The following is a 21451-nucleotide window of genomic DNA, read 5'->3' as shown; positions in this document are numbered from 1 at the left end:
CTCACCACTCTTAATGCAGTTCTCACATTGTGAATGTGTTTCCTCGCCTGCATTAGTCTTTTGCGTTGTGTTTGTACACAATTGCACAATGCTATTGGTTCTACACATACTTCATCACTACTAAGCACATTTTGTTATTGCTTTGAGGCAATAATTTCACAGTTCATTTGAAAAGTTTTTGTCAGTCACAACTCTCACCTAGCTTAATAGCATTGCATTACTATACAGTGGTCTGTGCTTTGTCCTGAGTTTTCTTTTATTTTCCTTGTCTGTTTCCTGATGCCTATAGTGTCATGAGTAATTTGTGACAGGAGGAGAGCAGCAGGAGCAAAAGGGAAGATTTATGAAACAGTGCAGGCCTGCGATGAGACACTGGCTCAGATTGTAGTTTTTCTCGATCGCTTTGGTGCTATTCTCACAGCAGAAAAGTCATTCTCGCTACTGTTATTGCAGTTTTCAAATCAGTAACACATTTCCGAACCCACATTTGAGATTCTTGACATTCTTATGCACACTGCTACTGGTTCTACGCATACTTTACTATCGAAACAGTTTGTACTTTTGTCAGTTACAGCTGTAGATCACTGACTTTCCTGAATACTGTCCAGCATTGGGTTAGCATTTTCAATCAAATTACTTTGAGATTTTTCAAATATGTATGTACGAGCAAATACAGTAACACACTGTCAGAGGTTTACTTGAAACAGGTATAAGGTCAAGGAGGTCAGATGTGTTGTGCTTTCAGGGATGCTCTTCTGCATAGTTTGTTTGTAACAAGTGGTTGATTGAGTTACTGTTGCCCTTAAATCAGCTTCGAGGCTCTCTGGTCATTCTCTTCTAACCTCAACAAGGTATTTTCACCCAGAAAACTGATGCTCACAGGATATTTTCTGTAAACCCTGGAGACCCAGCAGACCAGCACTTTCTGAAACACTACCAACAACAACCAACACACTTTCACTCACCTTTCTTCCTGATGCTCAGTTTCAACGTCATCAGGCTGTCTTGGCCATGTCTACTTGCCTAAAATACTTTGAATTACTGATCTGTGGTTGGCTGATTAGAGAGTTGCATTACAACAAGGCAGGCAAACAGGTGTACCTGTACACTTTATACTCAACATTAGGGCTACATTTTTACTAAACTCTTTTCAAAGTCAGCAAGGTTTTGATAAAAGTTGGAAAAAGTTGGACTGGTAATCTGGCACACCGGCCATACAAGTGTTACGCTCTGAAAAGGGGATAAATCAATAAAGATGCTCAGACACTGCTTCTGACAATGCTTCTCTTTCAACAGTTTTCTGCAGCTTTATTGCGAATCATTTAGAAATACAAACATACAAAAGTATGAAACATCTTAATAACACAGCGCATTCTCTGCTAGTTCTAAGATAACGTCTCAAGACAGTTTTCTTTCCTTTCCTCTTACTTAAAGGTGAGCCTGTGTCTTGTCTTTAGTACACATATGCTGGTCTTTACTCTATGTAGTCAGGTTGAGTTTGAGTAATTTTACTGAAAGAAGATTTTAGCAAAATAAACAGTCATCATACCAGCACGGAGACACAAAAGAAGAAAAGAGACATAAAGGTAAAAACTAATTTTCTGTTAGTTAATTCAGTTTAATTCAAATCATTTCCATTTCATTCTTATAGTGTCAAATCACTGTCACCTCACTGCCCTTTATACAATCACCTGATTGTTTTTCTGTTTTCTCTTTTCCAGAGAAAGCCCAACAATCGTGTGATTCCATAGGAGCAAACACTTGGCGACAGTGGGGAGGAAAAACTCCCTTTGAAAAGGAAGAAATGGTTGATGGTGATCCTGTGTGTACTTAAGTCCTCTGTCTTCCTCTGCTGACGCCTCATCCCTGCCTGCTCTATGTTTTCTTATGTGCCATGTTCTCCTCTTAATGTTCTCCTCCTGGTAGTTTGTTTCTAGTTTTTAGTTTCTAGTTTCTAGCTTTTGAGTTTTGCATGTTTGTACTTTTAAGTTCAGTATTACAGCAAGTGATGCAGCATTCTTCCATCTTTCCTGTTTTATGCTGCTCTAAAAGCTAAAAGCCACTTAAATATATGAAAATAACCATGTCTTTGATACTGTAACTAAAATAGTTAACTTCATCAGGGCAAGAGCACTGAATTACAGACACTTAATTTTTTGCACTTTTGGAGGAGCATGAACCTGGACATGGTGACATAGGCTACCACGCGGCTGTGAGGTGGCCATTTGTTTTCATGATGAACATTCTGTACCAGAAATATTTCAGTGTGAGGATTTGTTTTCAAACTCTATAAAAACTTCATCTGTCCTTTGAGTATTAGTCACTCTTCTGTTGGGCACATGACTAAAATCCTTAGTCTTCTGCATCAGGCCCTCCTGCAGACATTCCCTCTTTTCTATTTTTCCAGGGCTGGACTGGTAATCTGGTATCCCAGGCATTTTCCCAGTATGCCAACTCATTTGTGGGCTGTAAAAGCACCGACAGCAGCCCATTCATTCATTTTCATTACTGACACTTATGGATGGGACTTGAGAACCGGTTCTTCTTTGTACTGGTTTTCATCTGTGATTTGTGTTGTTGGCTTTGTTCATACCTAAATATTAAGAGAAAGATCGCGTGTGTCCTCATTGGGATAGTGATATGTTTTGGCATCTGGGGCTGTAGCCTCAGGTTTATGTTAATTAGTGAGACAGTGCGTTTCAAATCAATTTACAGAGTAACATGAAAGTAACTGTGCAATTAAGTAACATACTGCATTACTTTTAAGTAAAGTGTTCTTTGTAATATGTGCAATGATTACTTTTTTCAGTACTGACCCCAAAACTGAGCACAACTAAGAGGGGAAATAGCTTTAAGATGCATAAACATTTGACCACGCACCATGTAATTAATTTGCATGAATGTAATGTCTGTAATGTAACGTGGTGGTGAAGCTAATTGAATCACTAAGTGATATTGATAATCAGAATTGCTAAATTCTTATCAGTTCCCATCCCTACTGATACTATATTCCTCAGTCAAATCTCTTAACACGACTGGCCCTTCCCCTCCCTTTGCTGTGCGCTCACGCAGCTTGTAGAAAAAGTTTAGTGTGGAAGTACTTGCAAAGGTGGAGCTGAAAAGCTGAGGGAAAACATTAAAAAGAAACTAATAATAGATACAGCTAAATATGTCAAATTAACTATGTTAGCTGTCAGTGCTGCTACACCGTGAACAGTAGTACTAGCAACAACTAGTAACAGCTAGTAACCAGGTCTCACAGTCACAGGAAGCTGCTGCAGCTGCACCAGCTGTGGAGAAGTGAGGAAAAGACAAGGAAGACGTGATAAGTAAATAGATGGAGGGACATATTTAGGAAGAAAGAGAATCTGAAGCAAAGTGAATAGCTACTTTGACCATGAGCCACTGCTAATAGCTAAAGTGTAGCTTTTAATTATTGTTACATGCTGCAGCGCAACTAAGAAATAACCCTACAAACAACTGTACCAAGCAACCTGATTAAGACCTGCTTCAATATCTATATTTAAACAAAATGAAATGAAATATAAACATAATATGTGTATGCATCAGAGATATTTATGGTGGGATTATGGTGGGCCACAAAAATGCAAGGGATGATTATTTTTTTTGTCACAGTCCAGTTAAGTGATACTTGTGCGTAAGCGCTTGGCAAAGAAAAGCAGGGAAAAGAGCCATCACTGCTGCTGATTGCATGAGATGAGTTGAGTTCTTTTACACAGGCAATCATTTGACACTTTTGGCTGATTGCACAAGAGCTGAGATTTGATTGACTGTGATTAGCTTATATAATTATTCAGCAAGAGAGAAAAAGGGTTTTCATTCCAAACTGACCCTCTTTAGTACCTCAGTATTATCACAGAAATTTGATATGAGCAAATAAAATGCAACATATCAGCTAGAGCCCCCTCAGCCTCCTGGCGTTGCATCACTCAACATCTTCCTGCTTCGTGCAATAACTGCTTCCTCTTTGCACTTTGACGAGATGTGACATCTCACTTCAGATCACAGAGTGGGCTGCAAACTTGATCGGCTCCAGAAGGGCTGCTTGATGCTCAAGTCACTCTCAGTATTCACGGCTGCTGATTCAATAACTGATATGCAAACAAGGATGTTAGAACTTTGATAAATATCACAAAACTGAGTGAATACTCCTGTCTGTCTGAAAAGTTGTGAAAGTGCCTTTGATAGCATCTTGTTTCAGTTCCAGAGGATTTGCCGGATTGCTGCTAGAACTTTCTGTGATTGCTTCGTTCCACTAATTGTTGCAGAAAAAGACTGCATGCACCCAAAAACATATAGACAGAAGTTTGGATTAGGTCCATTGATAATAATGACTTGCTTTCAATATATGAAAGTTCAGTATAGCACTTCAATGTTTCAACACCAAAAAAGCTGTTGTTTATTTGATTAGATTTACATTCATATTTCACACTCTTGCAGTCAGACTAATGACCAACAATCACATGGAAAGGACTCCACCAGGTGTTGTGAATCTGTTACTACAATATAAAATAGCATGACTGCATTATTATTAAGAGACGAGTAACACATTGTGACAGCCTGTTTAAAGGTTCTTGATCGTACATGCTGCTTCTTTGTTTTTATATGCCTATAAAGTGCATTATTGTAACTTTAAAAAATGGCACATTTCACTGATTGTGGTGTAGTAGAAAGGCACAGCATACTCCATTCTTTCTCCAGATAAGCCATGGCATTGATGCTAAACTAAGAGAAACAGGTCAGTGTCCCTAAGTGTATGTATTGTGTAATGAATATAAAATAGTCAAACCTAACTATAACTTAGTATATATTGTTTTGGGGCAGTGGATTTCTCCAAATTAGCCATCTTTGCAGGGACAGAAATTTGTTATTGACATACTGCAAACTAATCTGTGCTGCTAATAAACACTGTAAAGCTGACAGCTAACAGTTCTTGAGCTTACTCTGACTCAACAACTAGCAAAAGCTTGTCATTCTAAGAAACTTCCCCAGCTTTTCCAAAACTGTATAAAATTTCTAAATTACCTCAATAATTCTTTAGAGGGAAGGGATAACACACACACACACACACACACAGACAGACACAGAAAAACACAATCTATCTTTTTACCAGGAGCCTGTTCACTGGACCATGACTACAACAATAAACTCCATTACTCTGATGTACTTCCAGTTTAATTGTGTTATGAATGATCTGCAAAGATCTGTTACAAGCCAATAGTTTATGCATTGCTTTTGAGCAGACAGGTGTTATTTAGAAATGGTTTTCAATGTTTACTTCGAAGGCCAAGGAACTTGAATGCTAAAGATGTGACAATGAATTAGAATAAATTTTCTGAAGCAGCTGAAACTCAGTAGGAGTTTAATTACATTCAAGACTTGATTTAGCGGTACTGAGTAGCACACATTTAATCAGCATTCTTAAATACAGCCATGGCACAAATAACCTTCATTTGTCCAAAGTCTGAGGCGCTTTCATAGTTTAGTAGTTATACATTTGCCTCCCATATGAAGGGGCTGTGCTCAAATCCTGGGTAGTAGTATTTAGAATTTACATTTTATTGTTAACTTCACTGGAACATTGCAATTCGTCAAACAAGAAAATTCAAGCTGCCAGAAGTTTTGTCTAAATGTGCAAACATTAGTGTCTTGTACCTTTGGATGCTTGATGTGATTGGCAATTAAAATAATCTCTCTTAGAATACTTTGGCCACATATGAGACAACAGCAACAAATACTCAACTGCTAGTTTATTAAAAAATAACATTTAATACATATTGATACAACACTGTACAGTATAATGTGTGCGCAGGGGAACAAAGATGTCCCAGAGAAGACTGTGAGTTGGGCTGCTGGTAAGTTGAGAAGATGTGCTGGAGTTTAGTTCTTTTTTTTTTCATGCTGCATTCATCACATGTAGAGGAATAAATGATGCGAGACAAGGCCTCCTTAGCGACTGAGCTCTGACACACTCTGGAAAGACCACTCTTTCGTTATGGTTCATCTTTTTGCACGATACGTGGATACAAGTTTCTTTTTTTGTATTTACTTCAGCTACAAGCAGAGAAAAAATTAAATTGATCATAACTGTTTAATGCTTCTCAACTGCCCCCAGTTATGAATGCAGCATTAATCCTGAGAGGAGAAACTGATGGATCTGCTGTGAAGGGATCAATCACTGTGAAGAGGAAGGACTTTAATCCATGAAAAACCAATCATAACTCTTAAGTGGAGGGAGGCCACTCCAAAAACATTTAAATGATCACTACTGTGAATGAAATCCCTGAAAAACCACACAGTTTCTGCTAATACTGCCTGGTCCTGTCATAGTGTCAATTCCTGCATCATCCAGGACTAATGCAATAGTGCATGTCGTTAAAACAAACAAAAAAAAGACATCACAAAATTCCTAAATGTATAATGGGTCAGAAACAGTGAATTTTATACAGAATCTCACAAAATAGTGGTGCACTCTCCTGACAGATGTATCCTCCTTTTAATCAACATCATGAAACAAGAGTAACTTTCAGACATGCGCATAGTATCCTAATGCATCTTGGACACTTTTCTGTAGAGGTCAAACCTCACTAAAGTCAGACCTTGTAATGTGCCACTTTGTGCACAAGTCTGAAGTACATCCAGTCACATTACTGGATAGATAAAAACACAAGAATGCCAAAGCGCATGCCTCTTGTGCTCTTTGACAGGTGTTCAGCTCAGCAGACATTCCTTTATGATGCCTTTTAGCTGCGTAATACAGAACAGGTAGGGACCTGTCCGAGCCTGTGTGAGAGGCTCAGGGGACGCTTCTTTCAGCAGCACCTTCATTGCAACACACAGAGAGACTCTTCTCCTGACAACAATGACAGAGAGAAATAACCCTAAAGTGTGCACATCGTTTGCACACACAGGAAAAACTGTGTTTGCACGACTCTTCATCTCTGCAGTGGAAGCAGTAAGTTATGTGAACACAAAAGCTTGTGTTAAAATGACATGTGCCGTAAGTTTAACAGGCTGATAAGGCAAGCATGTCTGAAAAGGGCTCATGTGAGATAGCAGCATGTAAGTATTTAATGTAACAGCACCTAATTTTAAAAAAAAAAAAAAAGAAAGTTAAGTTAGACAATAAGAAAATTGTTGGAGATAAATGTTAGATCAGACTCTTCCTTTTATATCAGCCACATCTCCAGTTTACAGGGCTTTTTGGCAACACTAATATTTTTCTTTTAAAAAAAAATGCTACATTTAAAAATAAAAGTTGTTTTTTTTTTTTTTTAAACGGCAGTGCTTTAGCCATGTAATACACAGGTTTTATTTACCAAACCATCACTATTAGCTCTGTTTGTTAGCTAATAAAATTAAGATGATTTTATGCATACATTACTCTTTAGTTTAAGTCATAAAGTGAGAGATTTTAAAACTCATGTGTGACTTGGAAGTGACCGGCTGCTTATAAGCTGTGACTGTGCTGGACAATCTTGCAGATCTTGATGTGTCTCAGCTTCAAGATGTGGGTGGAAGACTTCTTCATGCTATTTATTTGACTAAAGAAAGGCTAGATATTACAGAAAGTCTAGCTAATAACGCAAATGGTGTCAAATATTTAACACTCAGTGACAAGTACAAAAAATGTGTTAAACAACAAACTAAACTGGCTAATATAAATTCTATTGATGGACTGAGGATTATTAGGTTAGAAAAACAAAAGTTCTCCAGGATTTGCAGAATTCTTCGATCCTGAAATATTGGAAGAAACAACTCATCGTCCTAATGGCAGCAATTTGAGCTTTTTATAGAAAAGTTTCTTCAAGATTCACACAACAGATTGTATAGCAACACAGTTGCATCATTGCCCTGAGAAATATGTTCCCTCACGGCTATGGGTCTGAAGATGCCTTTTGATTTTGTCAGAGCGGCTGAAGCACTTGCCACACACAGGACAACTGTATGGCTTTTCTCCCGTGTGGATCCTCATGTGCACCTTCAAGTGAGCCATCTGTGTGAAGCCCTTTCCGCAAATCTGACAGCGGAACGGTTTTTCTCCCGTGTGGCTACGCTGGTGTTCTTGAAGTCTGCCTGAGGAGCTGCAGCATTTTCCGCATACTCCACAGCGGTAAGGTTTTTCCCGAGTGTGCACTTGTACATGCACGTGTAAGTGGCCAATGTGACTAAACGCCTCACCGCAAACTTTGCAACAGAAAGAAGACATGTGGCCTTGTAGGGGGGATTTCTGATGGGGACAGTCTACGGCGCTGGCTCCCTGGTTCCGCATGTGAGAAGCCTGTCCTCTGTTCGCTCCGTTTCCAGCACCCTTAGCACCAACCATCTGTCCGCCATTCTCCACCCCAATAATGTCAATGTTGTTCTCGTTTGAGCAGTTTGGATTGACCGGTGCAAGAGGCTGGGCGCCGTTGTTGGAGGAAGTCGAGCCTCTGTGGCCAGCTCCGCTCTCTGCCTTCACATGCCTCGGGGGACCTCGAGATCCAGGATCCCTTTCCCTGTTTTCCACACCCTGATTCTGCGGGACGTTGGATGTGTGTGGGCCATCCTGGGGATATTCATTTCCAACACGAGGAGGAGAGAACATATTTTCTGGTGTGCTGCAAGAACCATGTCCCCGAAGCTGATCATCTGCTTGGTTGGCCCGCATATCTCTTTTGTCCTTGATCTGAATAGGAATGCGTTCTTCGTGCCCCATGCTGGGACTCCACTCGCGTCGCGGATGCTCACCATCCTCCTCGTCCAACAACGCCATGGACGGACGATCTGAAATGACATTGGAAGGAAGCTGGTCAGACGAAACCACTGACTGCATTGAAGAAAATATGGTAACAGCCTGTTGATGACATTTGAAATCAAATATTAAAATCCCTTGTTCCTCAACACAAGAACTTGAAGAAATGGTAGATGCATCTTCTTTGTTAACCTTTTTCTGTTCTTTCTTTTTAACATGAAACAGGCAAAGAGCTGAACGTGTGACACTCTTAAGTAAAACTAATAGAACAGAAATATTTCATTTTAGTTATGCCATGTTAAAAATCTTACGTGGTCACAGCTTACAGTACGAGTGACATGGTGGCATCCTAAACATTTTGTTTTATGACCAATAATGGCAAGACTATGGCCTAAAGACATACTCAGTAAATACAGTGTATATAAGTAGTCTAGCTACAAGGGTAAAGTTAAAGTGTACCATTTTAAAGATACCATCCAAAGTCTGTTGATGGTGACATGTTGGACATCCTGTCTATATAATTATTACAGATGTTTTAACTGCATATTTTGCATCAGGGTCACTGAGGTCATTGTCCCAACAACTTATTTCAATGCATTTTCCCCTGAAAACTAAAACAAACCAGGCCTTTCCCGACAAGATGGCGGCGCACGTAGTTGCAGCAGCTCAGTGTTCTACCGATCGATGCTATGTTTGGATAATTTTGTACGCCTTATGTTTGTTTTTGTGTTCTACCAGCCAAGCGAATAACATCTATAGCAGACATGATCTCCTCAAGATTGGAGTAAGTTACCGCGAGAGCGTGACTAGCAAATTTGTCCGCTTACACAAGATACCGGTGGAAATAGCGAGGAGTCCGGGCTCCCCATGGATTGTTATCCCTTCGGGGTGGAGGCGCAGGCGGCATCGAGAGAGAAGGAGACGGCGAGGCTGCAGGGCCGGCGCGCTAGCCAGGCTACGGAGGCAGCCACTCAAACCACCGCTCCCCAGCCTATTCATCACAAATGCCAGATCCCTCGCGAACAAGTTGGATGAATTGAGGTTACAAATAGCAGCGAATAACTTCATCAAAGACTCATGCATCCTTATCACTGAATCCTGGCTACATCAATCCATTCCAGACTCTGCTATTGAGCTAGCAGGCTATACCACACAGCGACATGACCGAACAGTGGACTCCGGTAAGCGCAAAGGAGGGGGGCTCTGTATGTATGTGAACAACAGCTGGTGTACCAACACAGTGATAACAGACCGTCACTGTTCACCGGACATTGAATATCTGACTGTTAAATGCAGGCCCATCTACCTACCTAGGGAGTTCACCGTTGTCATAATAACAGCTGTTTACATACCACCAGATGCTAATGCTAACTCGGCGATCGCACTCCTGCATACAAACATCAATAATAAACAGAGCACTTACCCTGACGCTGTACATATCGTAGCAGGGGACTTCAATCACGCAGACTTAAAAAGAGCAATCCCCAAATTCCACCAGCACGTCAAGTGTGCCACTAGGGGTGACAAGATTCTGGACAAAGTTTATTCCAACATCAAAATGGGCTACAGGGCCAGACCTTTGCCACATCTGGGTCAGTCTGACCACTTGTCACTGTTTCTAATCCCTGCATATGCCCCCCTCAAGAAAACTGCTCCTACCATCACAAAGAATATTACCATATGGCCAGAGGGTGCCTCTCAGCAGCTGCAGGACTGTTTTGACAGGACTAACTGGGATATCTTTGAACATCAGGACTTGGAAATGTTCACAGACAGTGTTCTCTGCTATATAAAACACTGCATAGACACTGTTACAGCAGTCAAATGGATCCGGGCTTATCCCAACCAAAAGCCCTGGATGACCCGGGAGGTCAGGCAGCTGCTGAAGGAGAGGAACATTGCGTTCAGGTCTGGCAACAGGGATTACTACACCACAGCCCGATCCAACCTGAAGAGAGGCATCAGAGAGGCAAAGGGGGACTATAGGAGGAGGATTGAGGACCATCTGAAGAGTAATACCAGCCGGCAGGTGTGGCAAGGCATCCAGCACCTAACCAACTATAAGATCAATCTCGGAGCTGCGGACGGTGACCTGGAGCTGGCAGAGGAGCTGAATATCTTCTTCGCCCGCTTTGAGACCAGGGTACCGGAGGTATTGGAGCCACAGCAGCAACACGCCACCCATAGCAGCACCACCCTCACCCTGGAAGAGCACGAGGTGAGGCGCATGCTGCAGGCTGTTAACCCGAGGAAGGCGGCGGGTCCTGATGGTGTGCCAGGTCGCATATTGAGGGATTGTGCAGAACAGCTGGCTGGGATCTTCACCAGGATCTTCAACAAATCCCTCGCACAGGCGACTGTCCCACTCTGCCTGAAGTCCTCCACCATAGTCCCCTTGCCTAAGAAGCCCCACATCACCGGCCTGAATGACTACAGACCGGTGGCACTCACCCCAGTGGTAATGAAATGCTTTGAGAAGCTGGTCCGCAGACACATCACAGCAGCCCTGCCCCGCAGCCTGGATCCACACCAGTTTGCCTACAGAGCAAACCGGTCCACGGAAGACGCTGTAGCCACAGCACTCCATGCTGCATTAACACACCTGGAAGAGCATGGTAGCTATGTGCGGATGCTCTTCGTGGATTACTGCTCAGCTTTTAACACCATCCTTCCACACAAACTGGTGGCCAAGCTACAAGACCTGGGGCTTCCATACAGCACCTGCATGTGGATCAATAGCTTCTTCTCGGGCCGTAGACAGAGAGTCAGAGTTGGCCATCACACATCCTCAGCCCTGAGTCTCAGCACTGGCTCACCCCAGGGCTGTGTGCTCAGTCCACTGCTCTACTCTCTCTACACACACGACTGCACTCCTCGCCACCACAGCAACATCTTTGTGAAATTTGCAGATGACACCACAGTGGTGGGGCTCATTTCCAAGGGAGACGAGTCTACGTACAGAGACGAGGTGGAGCAGCTGACGTCATGGTGTAAGGCCAATAACCTCCTCCTCCTCAACACTTCAAAAACCAAAGAACTCATAATAGACTTCAGAAGGAAAAAGGCAGAGATCCAACCACTATTCATAAATGGGGACTGTGTAGAAAGGGTGGCAAGCTTCCGCTTCCTGGGAGTCAATATAGAGGAGAACCTTTCCTGGAGTGTGAACACCTCCGAGCTGCTGAAAAAGGCCCAGCAGAGACTGTACTTCCTGAGAATTCTCAGGAGGAATAACATCACACAGAGACTGCTGGTGTCCTTCTACAGAGCCACCATTGAGAGTGTTCTAACTTACTGCATATGTATTTGGTACACTAGCTGCACAGGGGCTCAGAGGAAAGCACTCCAAGGGATCATTAACACCGCCCAAAAGATCACTGGCTGCCCTCTCCCCACACTGGAAGTTCTACACAACGCCCACTGTTTTAAAAAGGCCCAAAACATCATAAAAGACACCTCACATCCTGGCCACTCCCTGTTTGAACTGTTGCCCTCAGGCAGACGGTACAGGGAAATCAGAGCAAGGACTAATAGACTCAAACACAGTTGTTATCCAACTGCAATAACACATCTGAATACTACAAAAAAATGTCCATCACGCCACTCTTGTGTTAATCTATGCACGGTCTGAAGCATGTGTGTGGGAATGTATGTGAATGTTTTACTGTTACATCTTATTAGTATTTTAAGTATTCTATCTATTTTATTTATTGAATTTTATTGTTTTATTTATATTTTGATATTGCTAGGGATGATGCAATGATCGGGGACCATTCTTCATTTCGTTGTTCTCGTGACAATGACAATAAAGTTTCTGATTCTGATTGCCCAACCCCACACCTCCTTTTGAAACCTGAATAACAAAAGAGTGTGCCTGTAAATTACTTTGGGTCAACCTCTTTTGTTTTAAATTATTCTATATAAAGTTAGGCCACATTTAGCCACTTCAATCTTAACTGTGCGGATCTGGTGAAAGTCCCACTTTCTGTCAGTGCAAAAAATTAAAAAAAAATATTCCCTGAGATATCTTCATATAAAAAAGGTGAAATTTCAACCCTATGTCTGTTTCTCTTTAACATAAAGTAATGCTGCTGTAGTAAATGAAAGAAATCTCTTAGCACGACTCTTAAATTGTAAGAGATGCATATGTAATATTACAGAAAGGTTTCAAGTAGCTTGTTGGCCCAACTATGTTATAAAACAGGAGAGTTTAATTGTTAATTTTTTTTTTTTTAAATCCTTAATTGGTTTGGGAAGTTTTATTGTAGATAAAGCTATAAAACTTTCAAAAACAGATGCAGGAAAAAGTCAGACATTTATGCCGTCCTTCACATTTTCCAAAGCCATTCATTAGGCTAAACTGGAGTCTTTGCCTGGTCCATTCAGGCACCCCAGGCCTTATGTTTAACACCCCTGACTTTAAAGTGATGTATTAAAAGAAATTACAGAGGATTTAACAGGAATTTGGTAATTTAGATTAATGTGTCATGCAAACAACAGTATCTATATTTCTAATAATTAAATGGCATCTCTGCCAGCACTTTGGAACCCGAGTGAATTATGGGTGTTTGTGAATGAGGGGTTTAAGACCGGGGTAAACAAACACTGCTGACACATCACTTGTGGGGTGGTTTGTTTTCTTTTCCTTCTCCAGCATGTGTGACTGTCAGATAATGTATGCGTCTGCAAAACAAATTCGTCAGTATACACACAAGGATCCAGATACAGCTCAGTGCTAGCCCGGGTATAGGCACTAGGCTAGTAGACTAGCAGGCTGGCTAACGAACAAAGGTTGCTATCGCGCTAGCCCCTACACAACAACAGCACCAGCAGCTAACATCAACTAGCTTGTCAGCGACCAAACTGGACTTGCTTGGAAGCGGGTCGAAATTATTCTGCTGCTGCTGCTCTTCATCATTGACGTTTCTGTTTCAGTTCCTCTGCCTACCAATCCCCGCTTCCCCGCATACATTCGGCTAATAGTGCAGAAGAAGAAACCACTGCACCGTTAGCTTAGAGTGGAGCTAACCTGGCCATATTTCAATCCCAGCGTCTCGCAGCCTGCGTCTCAGATGGTCGTTCTCCCGCTCCCGGATCGCTATCTCCTCCTGGTACTCCAAAATCGTGTCCTCGACAGATTTGTAAATCTCCTGCGCAGCAAGCATGAGACGCTCAGTCAAAAAGACGTTTAAAAATTGCAGTTTGGTCATTTTTGTTTTGGGCTGCACGGAGCTCCTGCCACCATCTAAAACGGACCAAAAAAAAAAAAAGATGCTCGACCCCGTCACGTGACCCCCAACTACTTTCTTCTGCCTTCTTACCCCCAGGGATTGTCTTCCAATGATTTTTGTTTTTCGTTATTTTTCCTGTGCTTTGACCTGCAGTTTTGGGGTTGTTTCTCTCATTGTTGTTTCAGTCTTATTGTGCAGAATGTTTTCAATTTCTTTTATTCGTTTCAAATTCATTGTTTTTTTTAATGTAATTCCAACACGTATCCGTTTCTGGTGATTTAAAATTTGCACTCAGGAGCCAGCAAGAATGAGAACACACAAAAATAAGGAATACAAATAATATTTGCTGTGTTATTTATTTATTTATTTATACAAAATATCACGTGTATATAAGATTTGTTGCAAGAGTTGTTGAAGTTAGGGTGAGAAGAGAGGTGATGATCAGTGAGCATTTGAGATTGTTGATGGAGAAGCACAGAGTAAGTCATAAGGAGCTGCACTGTGCCTTTGTGGATGTAAAGAGAGAATATGATAGGGTGCCAAGAGAGGAACTGTGACACTGCAGGAGAAAGTTAGGAGTGGCAGAGAAGTATGTGTGGGTGGTGCAGGAAATGTATGAGAACACAGCGGTGAGATGTGGGGTAGGAGTGAAAGATGGGTTCAAGGTGGAGGTGGGATTGGGTCTGAGCACCTTTTTGTTTGCAGTGGTGATGGACAGGTTGACAGATGAGGTCAGACAGGAGTGTCCGTGGACTGTGATGTTTGCAGATAACACTGCGATCTATCTGGAGGTATGCTCTGGAGAGAAAAGGAATGAGCAAGACAGGGTAGAAATGTGTGAAAGAGAAGGATGATGGGTATAGGGAAGCTGATAAGAGCAAAGGTAGTGAAAGTGGTTAAGTTTGGATACCTGCAGTCAACCATCCAAAACATTGGACAGTGCACAAGAGAGGTGAAGAAGAAAATTTAATCAGGGTGGAGTAACTGAAGACAAGTGTCAGGAGAGATTTGTGACAGAAGCATAACAGCAGGAGTGAAAAGGAAGGTTTATAAGTTACTAGTTAGACCTGGTATGATATACGGCTGGAAGACAGTGTCACTGACCAAAAGAGAGGAGGCCGATCTGTAGTTGGCAGAACTGAAGATGTTGGGATTTTCTTTGGGAGTGACCCGGATGAATGAGATTAGAAATAAGTATATCAGAGGGAAATCTGAGGTTGAACGCTTAGGAGACGAAGTTAGAGAACAAGACTCCTGAAAACTCAGTGACTGGATTAAACACACACACACACACACCTTCATACATCAAGCTGCTTTTTGCACAATGCTCAGTCTTTTGAACATCCCACTGTCATTGTTGCACTTTTCTATTGCACTGTTGTGTCTGCACTGTCTTGTGTCTGTATTGTTCTGTTCTGTCTGGTGTTTCACTGTGTTTAGTTTTGGGGTTTTTTGTTATTTTTGCACAATCACACTTTATGTAGTCCTGTGTTGATTGTCTGTTATATGTTATATGTAGCACCATGGTCTTGGAGGAACATTGTCTCGCTACACTGTGTACTGTACCGCTGCACGTGGTTGAAATGACAGTATGCCACTTGACTTGACTTGAAGACTGAGATATTTGAGTACGTGTAGAGGGGGGAAGGTGGATACACTGGACACAAGATGTTGAATATGCAGCTGCCACAGAGGAGGAAAAAAGGAAGCCCACAGAGGAGATTCATGGACGTAATGAAGAAGGACACGGTTGGAGCTACAGAGGATGAGGCTGTGGCGAAAGAAGAACAAGATTGTAACTAAACCCTCCTGACCAGCAGGTGGCGAAATCCCAACCACACGCTGAAAGAACCGGAAGTGACATGACATCAAACTTCTCCGTCTCCCACGTGTGAGAGCATTTCAGTCACATTGGTAGGTCTGCGGCACCATCATGAAACGACCAAGTAAGTAAATAACGCTGTTACAGTAATACTTCATTATAAATAAAGTAGAATAATTATACAGAGCTTTACTGGTCTGTTAATCACGCGGTTAACGAGCTAGCGGCTGTCATTGGTGGCCGGTAAACCTGTTCAGTCTGCTTTAGCTCGGCTTCCAGCTAACAACCGCTAACTGTTTTATTCTTTTCTGTCGTCTTCAGAGTTAAAGAAGGCAAGCAAGCGGCTCTCATGTGCCAAACGTTATAAAATACAGAAGAAGGTAAGCGCCTTAACTTTGGCACTAACTTCTAGCAGGACGTTTGAGTAAATGTTTCCCACAGGAGGCCCATGTGGACCAGACTCTTTAAAACGGATTTTTGTGTCTCCGTGTAACTGAGTTACCCAGTCTTGTCGTGTATTTAGGTCCGGGAGCACAACAGAAAGCTAAGGAAAGAGGCAAAGAAGAAAGGAGTGAGCAAACGAGTGAAGAAGGATATCGGAGTGCCCAACAGTGCTCCTTTCAAAGAGGAGATCCTCAGAGAGGCAGAACAGAGGAGGCTACAGGTTAGCAGTCAAATGGCTTTTCTTGCGCACATCATCACGGGAGCATGTTGAAGGTTAATGCACAGTCCCGATCTAACTATGAAAAAGTCTGTGCTTTGATCATCATGACATTCATGTGCAGTATGTCTCTTGTGTTGGTAAAGTGTAAGAGTCTTTCAATGAATCTGTCTCATAGATCGAGGAAGAAAAAGAAAAGAGGAGGCAAGCTAAAAAGGAGCAGCGAGCTGAGAAGAGGAAGAAAGAGAAGGAGGCTGCGAGTAAAGCAGCAGAACCCACGGCGAAGAAGGCTCGCAAGGTAAAAAGGCCATCGCTAAGACCTTATGTGTATTCAACTTTTAAGCTCTTCTCTGCTGACCTTGTCTTGTTTAAATAGGATGACAATGGAACTCAGTCAGAGAAAAAGCCTGCCCCAGACAGGAGCTCAAAACACTTCCTTTGTGCTGAATTAAACAAGGTAAAGCTACCTGCTCTCAGGTGTGGTCTTACCATGGAGAATAATAGCTCTTAACGCTCAAGGGATCTCCTCTGTTTCAGGTAATCGATGCATCCGATGTAGTAATAGAAGTCCTCGACGCTCGTGATCCACTGGGGTGCAGGTGTCCACAGCTCGAGGAGGCTGTGCTGCAGAGAGGAGGCACCAAGAAATTACTTTTGGTTTTAAACAAAATAGGTATATTGACTTGGGATCCTGCCTCATGTTTCACGTACAGTTTAAACCCTGATGTGTTTGCGTGAATTTCATTGGATTAAACTGGTTTTTGGCTTTGTCTGTTGCAGACCTGGTGCCAAAAGAGACCGTGGAAAGGTGGATCCAGTGTTTGCAGCAGGAGTTTCCTGCTGTGGCATTTAAAGCATCGACACAGCTGCGGGATGGAGTTGTGGTAGGTGGTGCATTTTACTCTCCACACTTTAAAAACATGAAGACTTTGCCATTCAGATTTTGCCACAGCAGCCAGTAGTTCCGTAAGTTTGATTTATTTAGTTAGTTATTTTTACGCTGGATGCGTGGCACAACCCCAAGTAGATTTGTGTCTCCGCCTGGGATTGAAAGAGTCAATTCAACTGTGAGATTTTGCAAAAATGATTTTCTTGCCATCACCCAACATCATAACTAAAAAGCGAAAGGGAGACTGATCACATCTCATGTTTGGTCATATACTGAACTGGTGACAGCTCCAACTTTGGGCTTTGAGGCAGGCAGAAGAGGTGACGTTTTCCTCATCCACCGTCTGTTTAGATCACAGATGCAGTTTATTCATTTTCACGAGTTGTCTGTCATAGCGGGCTGAAATAACGAGCGTGTTTTAAAACTGTTATTCAACAGTGGCTAGTGTGAGTTCTGTGGTTACTAAGAAATGTTAGAAATTAGGGTTTGTTTTTTTTAATGATGTGGAGGACTGAGAAGGTTGGACAGCTTCTTCTGTGCTGTTATAACTGGTTATAGCCTCCAAGAGTAGTAAACAAACCACATGATTAATTCAGCCTGTTCTACGCAGAGTTGAGATGTGTTTGTGGATCATTTTTAAAAATCTCTATGCATGCAGACACGTGGTATCCATTTTTACAAAAGAGCAATCCTCAGCCACTTTAACTGTTCATGATATCTCTGTTTCGCTCTTCATTAGAAAGCCAAAAAGCGCAGGATAGTGGCCTCTAATGAAGTGCTGGACAGATCCAGAGGAGCAGCCTGCTTTGGAAACTGTTGTCTTGCAGAGTTGCTCATAAGCTACGCTGATAAAATGCAGAGTGAAGGTTCACTCCGAGTCGGTGTAGTTGGTAAGTTTTTCTTTTTCTTTTTGCCATCAATGTCCTTGATGGATGTTGCATTCACTGTCAATTGTTCAGGGTACTGAATCTTTTGCACACTTCCTTTTACCTTCAGGTTTTCCTAATGTTGGGAAGAGCAGCATCATCAACAGTATAAAGGGGTCCCTAGCATGCAATGTTGGCATCAAGAGAGGCACCACCAAGTAAGTGGCAATCTTTAAAAATCCAGTCTCTAAGTAGAACTCTTCTGTATCACTGCTTGCAATTGTTCTGTTTAGTTTGCTTTAAAAGTTGTAATTTAAGTGAATATTGGTGGTGAATACGTTTCTCTGACCCTCTCGCTTGTTTTGCATCATCATTTTTTTTCCTCTCTACAATTCACCAGAATGATGCAAGAGGTGCACATTGCAAAGAATGTGAAGCTAATGGACAGCCCAGGAGTTGTGGCATCGCCATCCAACCCTCCGGCCTCGATGGCTCTGAGGAGCCTGCAGGTGGAGGAAGGCGGTGAGAGTGTGCTGGAGGCTGTCAGGAATCTGCTTAAGCAGTGTGATAAAACCCAGGTACGAAGAGTTTCTCTCACAGGAGGTGTTAACCATTACAAATTCGGTCGCTGCTGTAAATTACACTGTTTTAATAAATTAAGGTTATTTGTTCTGATTGTTCCAGATCATGCTTCAGTATAACATCCCAGACTTCAGAAATTCTCTGGAGTTTCTGACCCTTTTCGCCAAAAAGCGTGGTTATTTGCAGAAGGGCGGCGTTCCCAACACAGAGCAGGCGGCCACCACGTTTCTTGCAGATTGGACAGGGTGAGTGTGTGCACTTTTATACTGTCTTGGGAAGGTGGGCAGCTGCAGTGCATGACTGGAAATGAGGACAAAATGCAGTTCTGGAGTTCATCATGAAGACTTCTAATCCAACTCTGATCCAGATACTGTGCTGTACTGAGCTGTAAACATGCTGCTTGGCAAACTGCTTAGTGCTTTTGAATTAAAAAAAAAAAATCCTGCTTCTCTGGCTTGATGTCTCCTCAGAGCCAAACTGAGCTACCACTGTAAGGCACCAGAAAACCACAGCCTTCCTGCCTACCTGTCTGATGCCGTGGTCACTGAGATGCAGAATGGCTGGAATCTAAACAAAATAAAAACGGGAAACAAGGAAACTCTGAAAGGTATTAATGTGAAATTTTGTGAAGTTTTTTTTTTTTTTGGGGGGGGGGGGGGTGTCATTGTGTAATGTAAGGCAAACACAGTACACTATTACAGAGGTAAGCGGTTCCCGGTCACTTTATTAGTTACACCTGGTTAGTTACTGGGTTAGAGCCCCTGTTGCCTTCAGAAGTGCCTTAATTACTTGTGGCATAGATTCAGTGAAGTGCTGGAAATATTCCTCTGGTTTTGGTCGATACTGAAATCCCAAAAGATTTCAGAGGAAGCAGGTTTCAGATGATTTTTGAGCTTTGTGACATGGTCTGTTATACTGCTGGAAAAGGATGGACATCGTCAGCAACATTAAACATAATAAATAATAAGCAAATGATGCTCAAATGGTTTTAAGAGGCCCAAAATGTGAAATGGACCAATCCATCTGACACAACTATCATGCAAATTTAGAGTCATAAAATCACCTTCCTTTCCCATGCTTGTTTTGAAATTCAGGGATTGGTTGATAGAAGTCTAGAAATAAAAGTTGAGTGCAGGAAGTAGTTACGGTTAATATTAATGTTCTATTCGTGTGAGGTGAAAAGAATTGCAGTTTGGCCTTTTGAGGCCTCAAGTGGGCTTTTCAGCTCAGTACTTGTGAATGTATTACAGTGTATTCATTTTTTAATCTCGTTGAAAACATTTCCTTTTGCAGCTGTTAGATTTCCAAACCAGGCCAGCAGTATAGGATTCACCTCTAAAGGGCCGACTTCAGGTTTGCTGAGTGTCGCCGACATCCCTGAAGGAAAGCCTGGAGCTGCAGCCACAGAAGAAGAAGCAGAGCAGAACGAAGAAAGCAGCGAGGTAATTACAGATGGGAAACCTGTCAAACAATAGAGCTGCTTAAAATGTTAATGATGGTCCACTCTTCTGGAAATGAGGACAAAAATGCAAGTCTTGAATTGTTCATGAAGACTTCTAATCCAACTCTGATCCTGATGACTGGAACCCTTTTTTTTTTTTTTCCTCTTAATAAAACACTGTATATTTTTGAGCTTGTTGAGTTTAAATAACTGAACCATCTGCTCTTCTTACAGACTGAAACCACGGAGGACTCGAATAAAATGGAGAAAGCTGAGAAACTACAGAAAAAGACAATCAAAAGTAAATGTTTTGAAAAAGATTGCTTTCATTTGTCACTAGAATATTGGTCCCATCAAGGCAGCTACTTAACATCTCCTGCTTTCTCGTTGCAGAAAAAAAAGGAAACGTGCGTTTTCAGTCTGTCCCCATTGACATCAGCCTCTCAACAGCTATCACAGACGACGCCTATGACTTCAACACTGATTTTAAATGATTGAGCGGGTGCCTGCAGCCTGGTGGACATTCAGACTTTGGATTCATCAGAATGCATGAAAATGATGACATACAGTCACTTGGGTGCCTTCACTTGTCCTCCTAATGGACTGATTTCAGAGTACAGCTGGGTTGAACCCAGCTTACTGTGGGATTAATCCTAAAGTTTTCAACTGATAAATCAGTCGGTTTGTTTTTCTTGGAATAACCACCTACCAAGAGATGGACTTTATTGCATAGCATGCATCTGTATATATCTGATTCTTTACAAGATCTTTGTAATATCTTGTATTGCAGTGTAAATAGACATCGTACTACCAAGGTAATAAACCTGAAAAGAAACAATCTGTTGCCTTCTGCTGTGTGGGGTTTTTTTTTTTTTGTTTTTTTTGTTTTTTTAGATCAATACATTTCAATATGAAAAACCTCTTTAATTCAGTTTTATTTATATATCTACAGAGCCTACAGTAATACCAGAGAAAACCTGAACAATCAGACAACCCCCTATGAGCAAACATTTGGTGACGAAAGAAACTTTTCTAAACTCCCTTTTAACAGGATGAACCCTCCTCCAGAACCAGGTTCAGGGAGGGACATCCATCTGCCACAACCCACTGGGAAACATTTTAGCCTAATTTTAAAGGCATTAATTACAGTGTCTTTGTTTTGTTATTGTCCATCCCTATTAGGAAAATGAGAGCCAACACATGT

General features: G+C 41.9%; 2 protein-coding genes and 1 non-coding gene across 4 annotated transcripts; 2 read left to right on the top strand and 1 right to left on the bottom strand.

The window, feature by feature from the left end:
• Positions 1 to 5756: 5756 nt before the first annotated feature.
• On the bottom strand, positions 5757 to 15827 carry LOC120731929 (zinc finger protein 285-like). 2 transcript variants are annotated; one of them, XM_040029340.1, is made up of 2 exons: positions 15823 to 15827; positions 5757 to 8809 (listed from the first exon to the last, which is right to left on the bottom strand). In XM_040029340.1, the coding sequence occupies exon 2, from the start codon at positions 8774 to 8776 to the stop codon at positions 7868 to 7870; it is 909 nt and encodes a 302-aa protein (XP_039885274.1). In that variant the 5' UTR covers positions 8777 to 8809; positions 15823 to 15827; the 3' UTR covers positions 5757 to 7867. The 2 variants fall into 2 exon arrangements, with proteins under 2 accessions (XP_039885274.1, XP_039885273.1); XM_040029339.1 differs by lacking the exon at positions 15823 to 15827 and adding an exon at positions 13785 to 14050 and having other exon boundaries at positions 5757 to 8787.
• On the top strand, positions 15806 to 21085 carry gnl3 (guanine nucleotide binding protein-like 3 (nucleolar)). The gene is made up of 15 exons (XM_040029284.1): positions 15806 to 15932; positions 16130 to 16188; positions 16332 to 16472; positions 16648 to 16767; positions 16846 to 16926; positions 17007 to 17142; positions 17250 to 17353; positions 18098 to 18248; positions 18355 to 18442; positions 18625 to 18802; positions 18909 to 19051; positions 19277 to 19413; positions 20100 to 20248; positions 20482 to 20548; positions 20641 to 21085. Exons 1-15 carry the CDS (start codon positions 15920 to 15922, stop codon positions 20739 to 20741), a joined length of 1668 nt encoding a protein of 555 aa, XP_039885218.1. The 5' UTR covers positions 15806 to 15919; the 3' UTR covers positions 20742 to 21085.
• On the top strand, positions 17863 to 17946 carry LOC120731967. Its single transcript, XR_005695459.1, has one exon. It is a non-coding gene; the product is annotated as a small nucleolar RNA SNORA47 (small nucleolar RNA).
• Positions 21086 to 21451: the final 366 nt, after the last annotated feature.

The sequence above is a fragment of the Simochromis diagramma genome, unplaced genomic scaffold (assembly GCF_900408965.1).
Source record: "Simochromis diagramma unplaced genomic scaffold, fSimDia1.1 OVJJ01000483.1, whole genome shotgun sequence".
Lineage (NCBI taxonomy): Eukaryota > Metazoa > Chordata > Actinopteri > Cichliformes > Cichlidae > Simochromis > Simochromis diagramma.
The sequence above is the reverse complement of the archived record's forward strand: the minus strand, read 5'-3'. Positions and strand labels throughout refer to the sequence as shown.

Coding starts and splice junctions, on each gene's coding strand:
- LOC120731929 (XM_040029339.1), bottom strand. CDS start 13,965: ATGACCAAACTGCAATTTTTAAACGTCTTTTTGACTGAGCGTCTCATG. Junction 8,788..13,784: donor TGGGATTGAAATATGGCCAG/GTTAGCTCCACT, acceptor ATGTCATTTCAG/ATCGTCCGTCCATGGCGTTG.
- gnl3 (XM_040029284.1), top strand. Junction 16,473..16,647: donor CAGAACAGAGGAGGCTACAG/GTTAGCAGTCAA, acceptor TCTGTCTCATAG/ATCGAGGAAGAAAAAGAAAA. Junction 16,768..16,845: donor CGGCGAAGAAGGCTCGCAAG/GTAAAAAGGCCA, acceptor TTGTTTAAATAG/GATGACAATGGAACTCAGTC.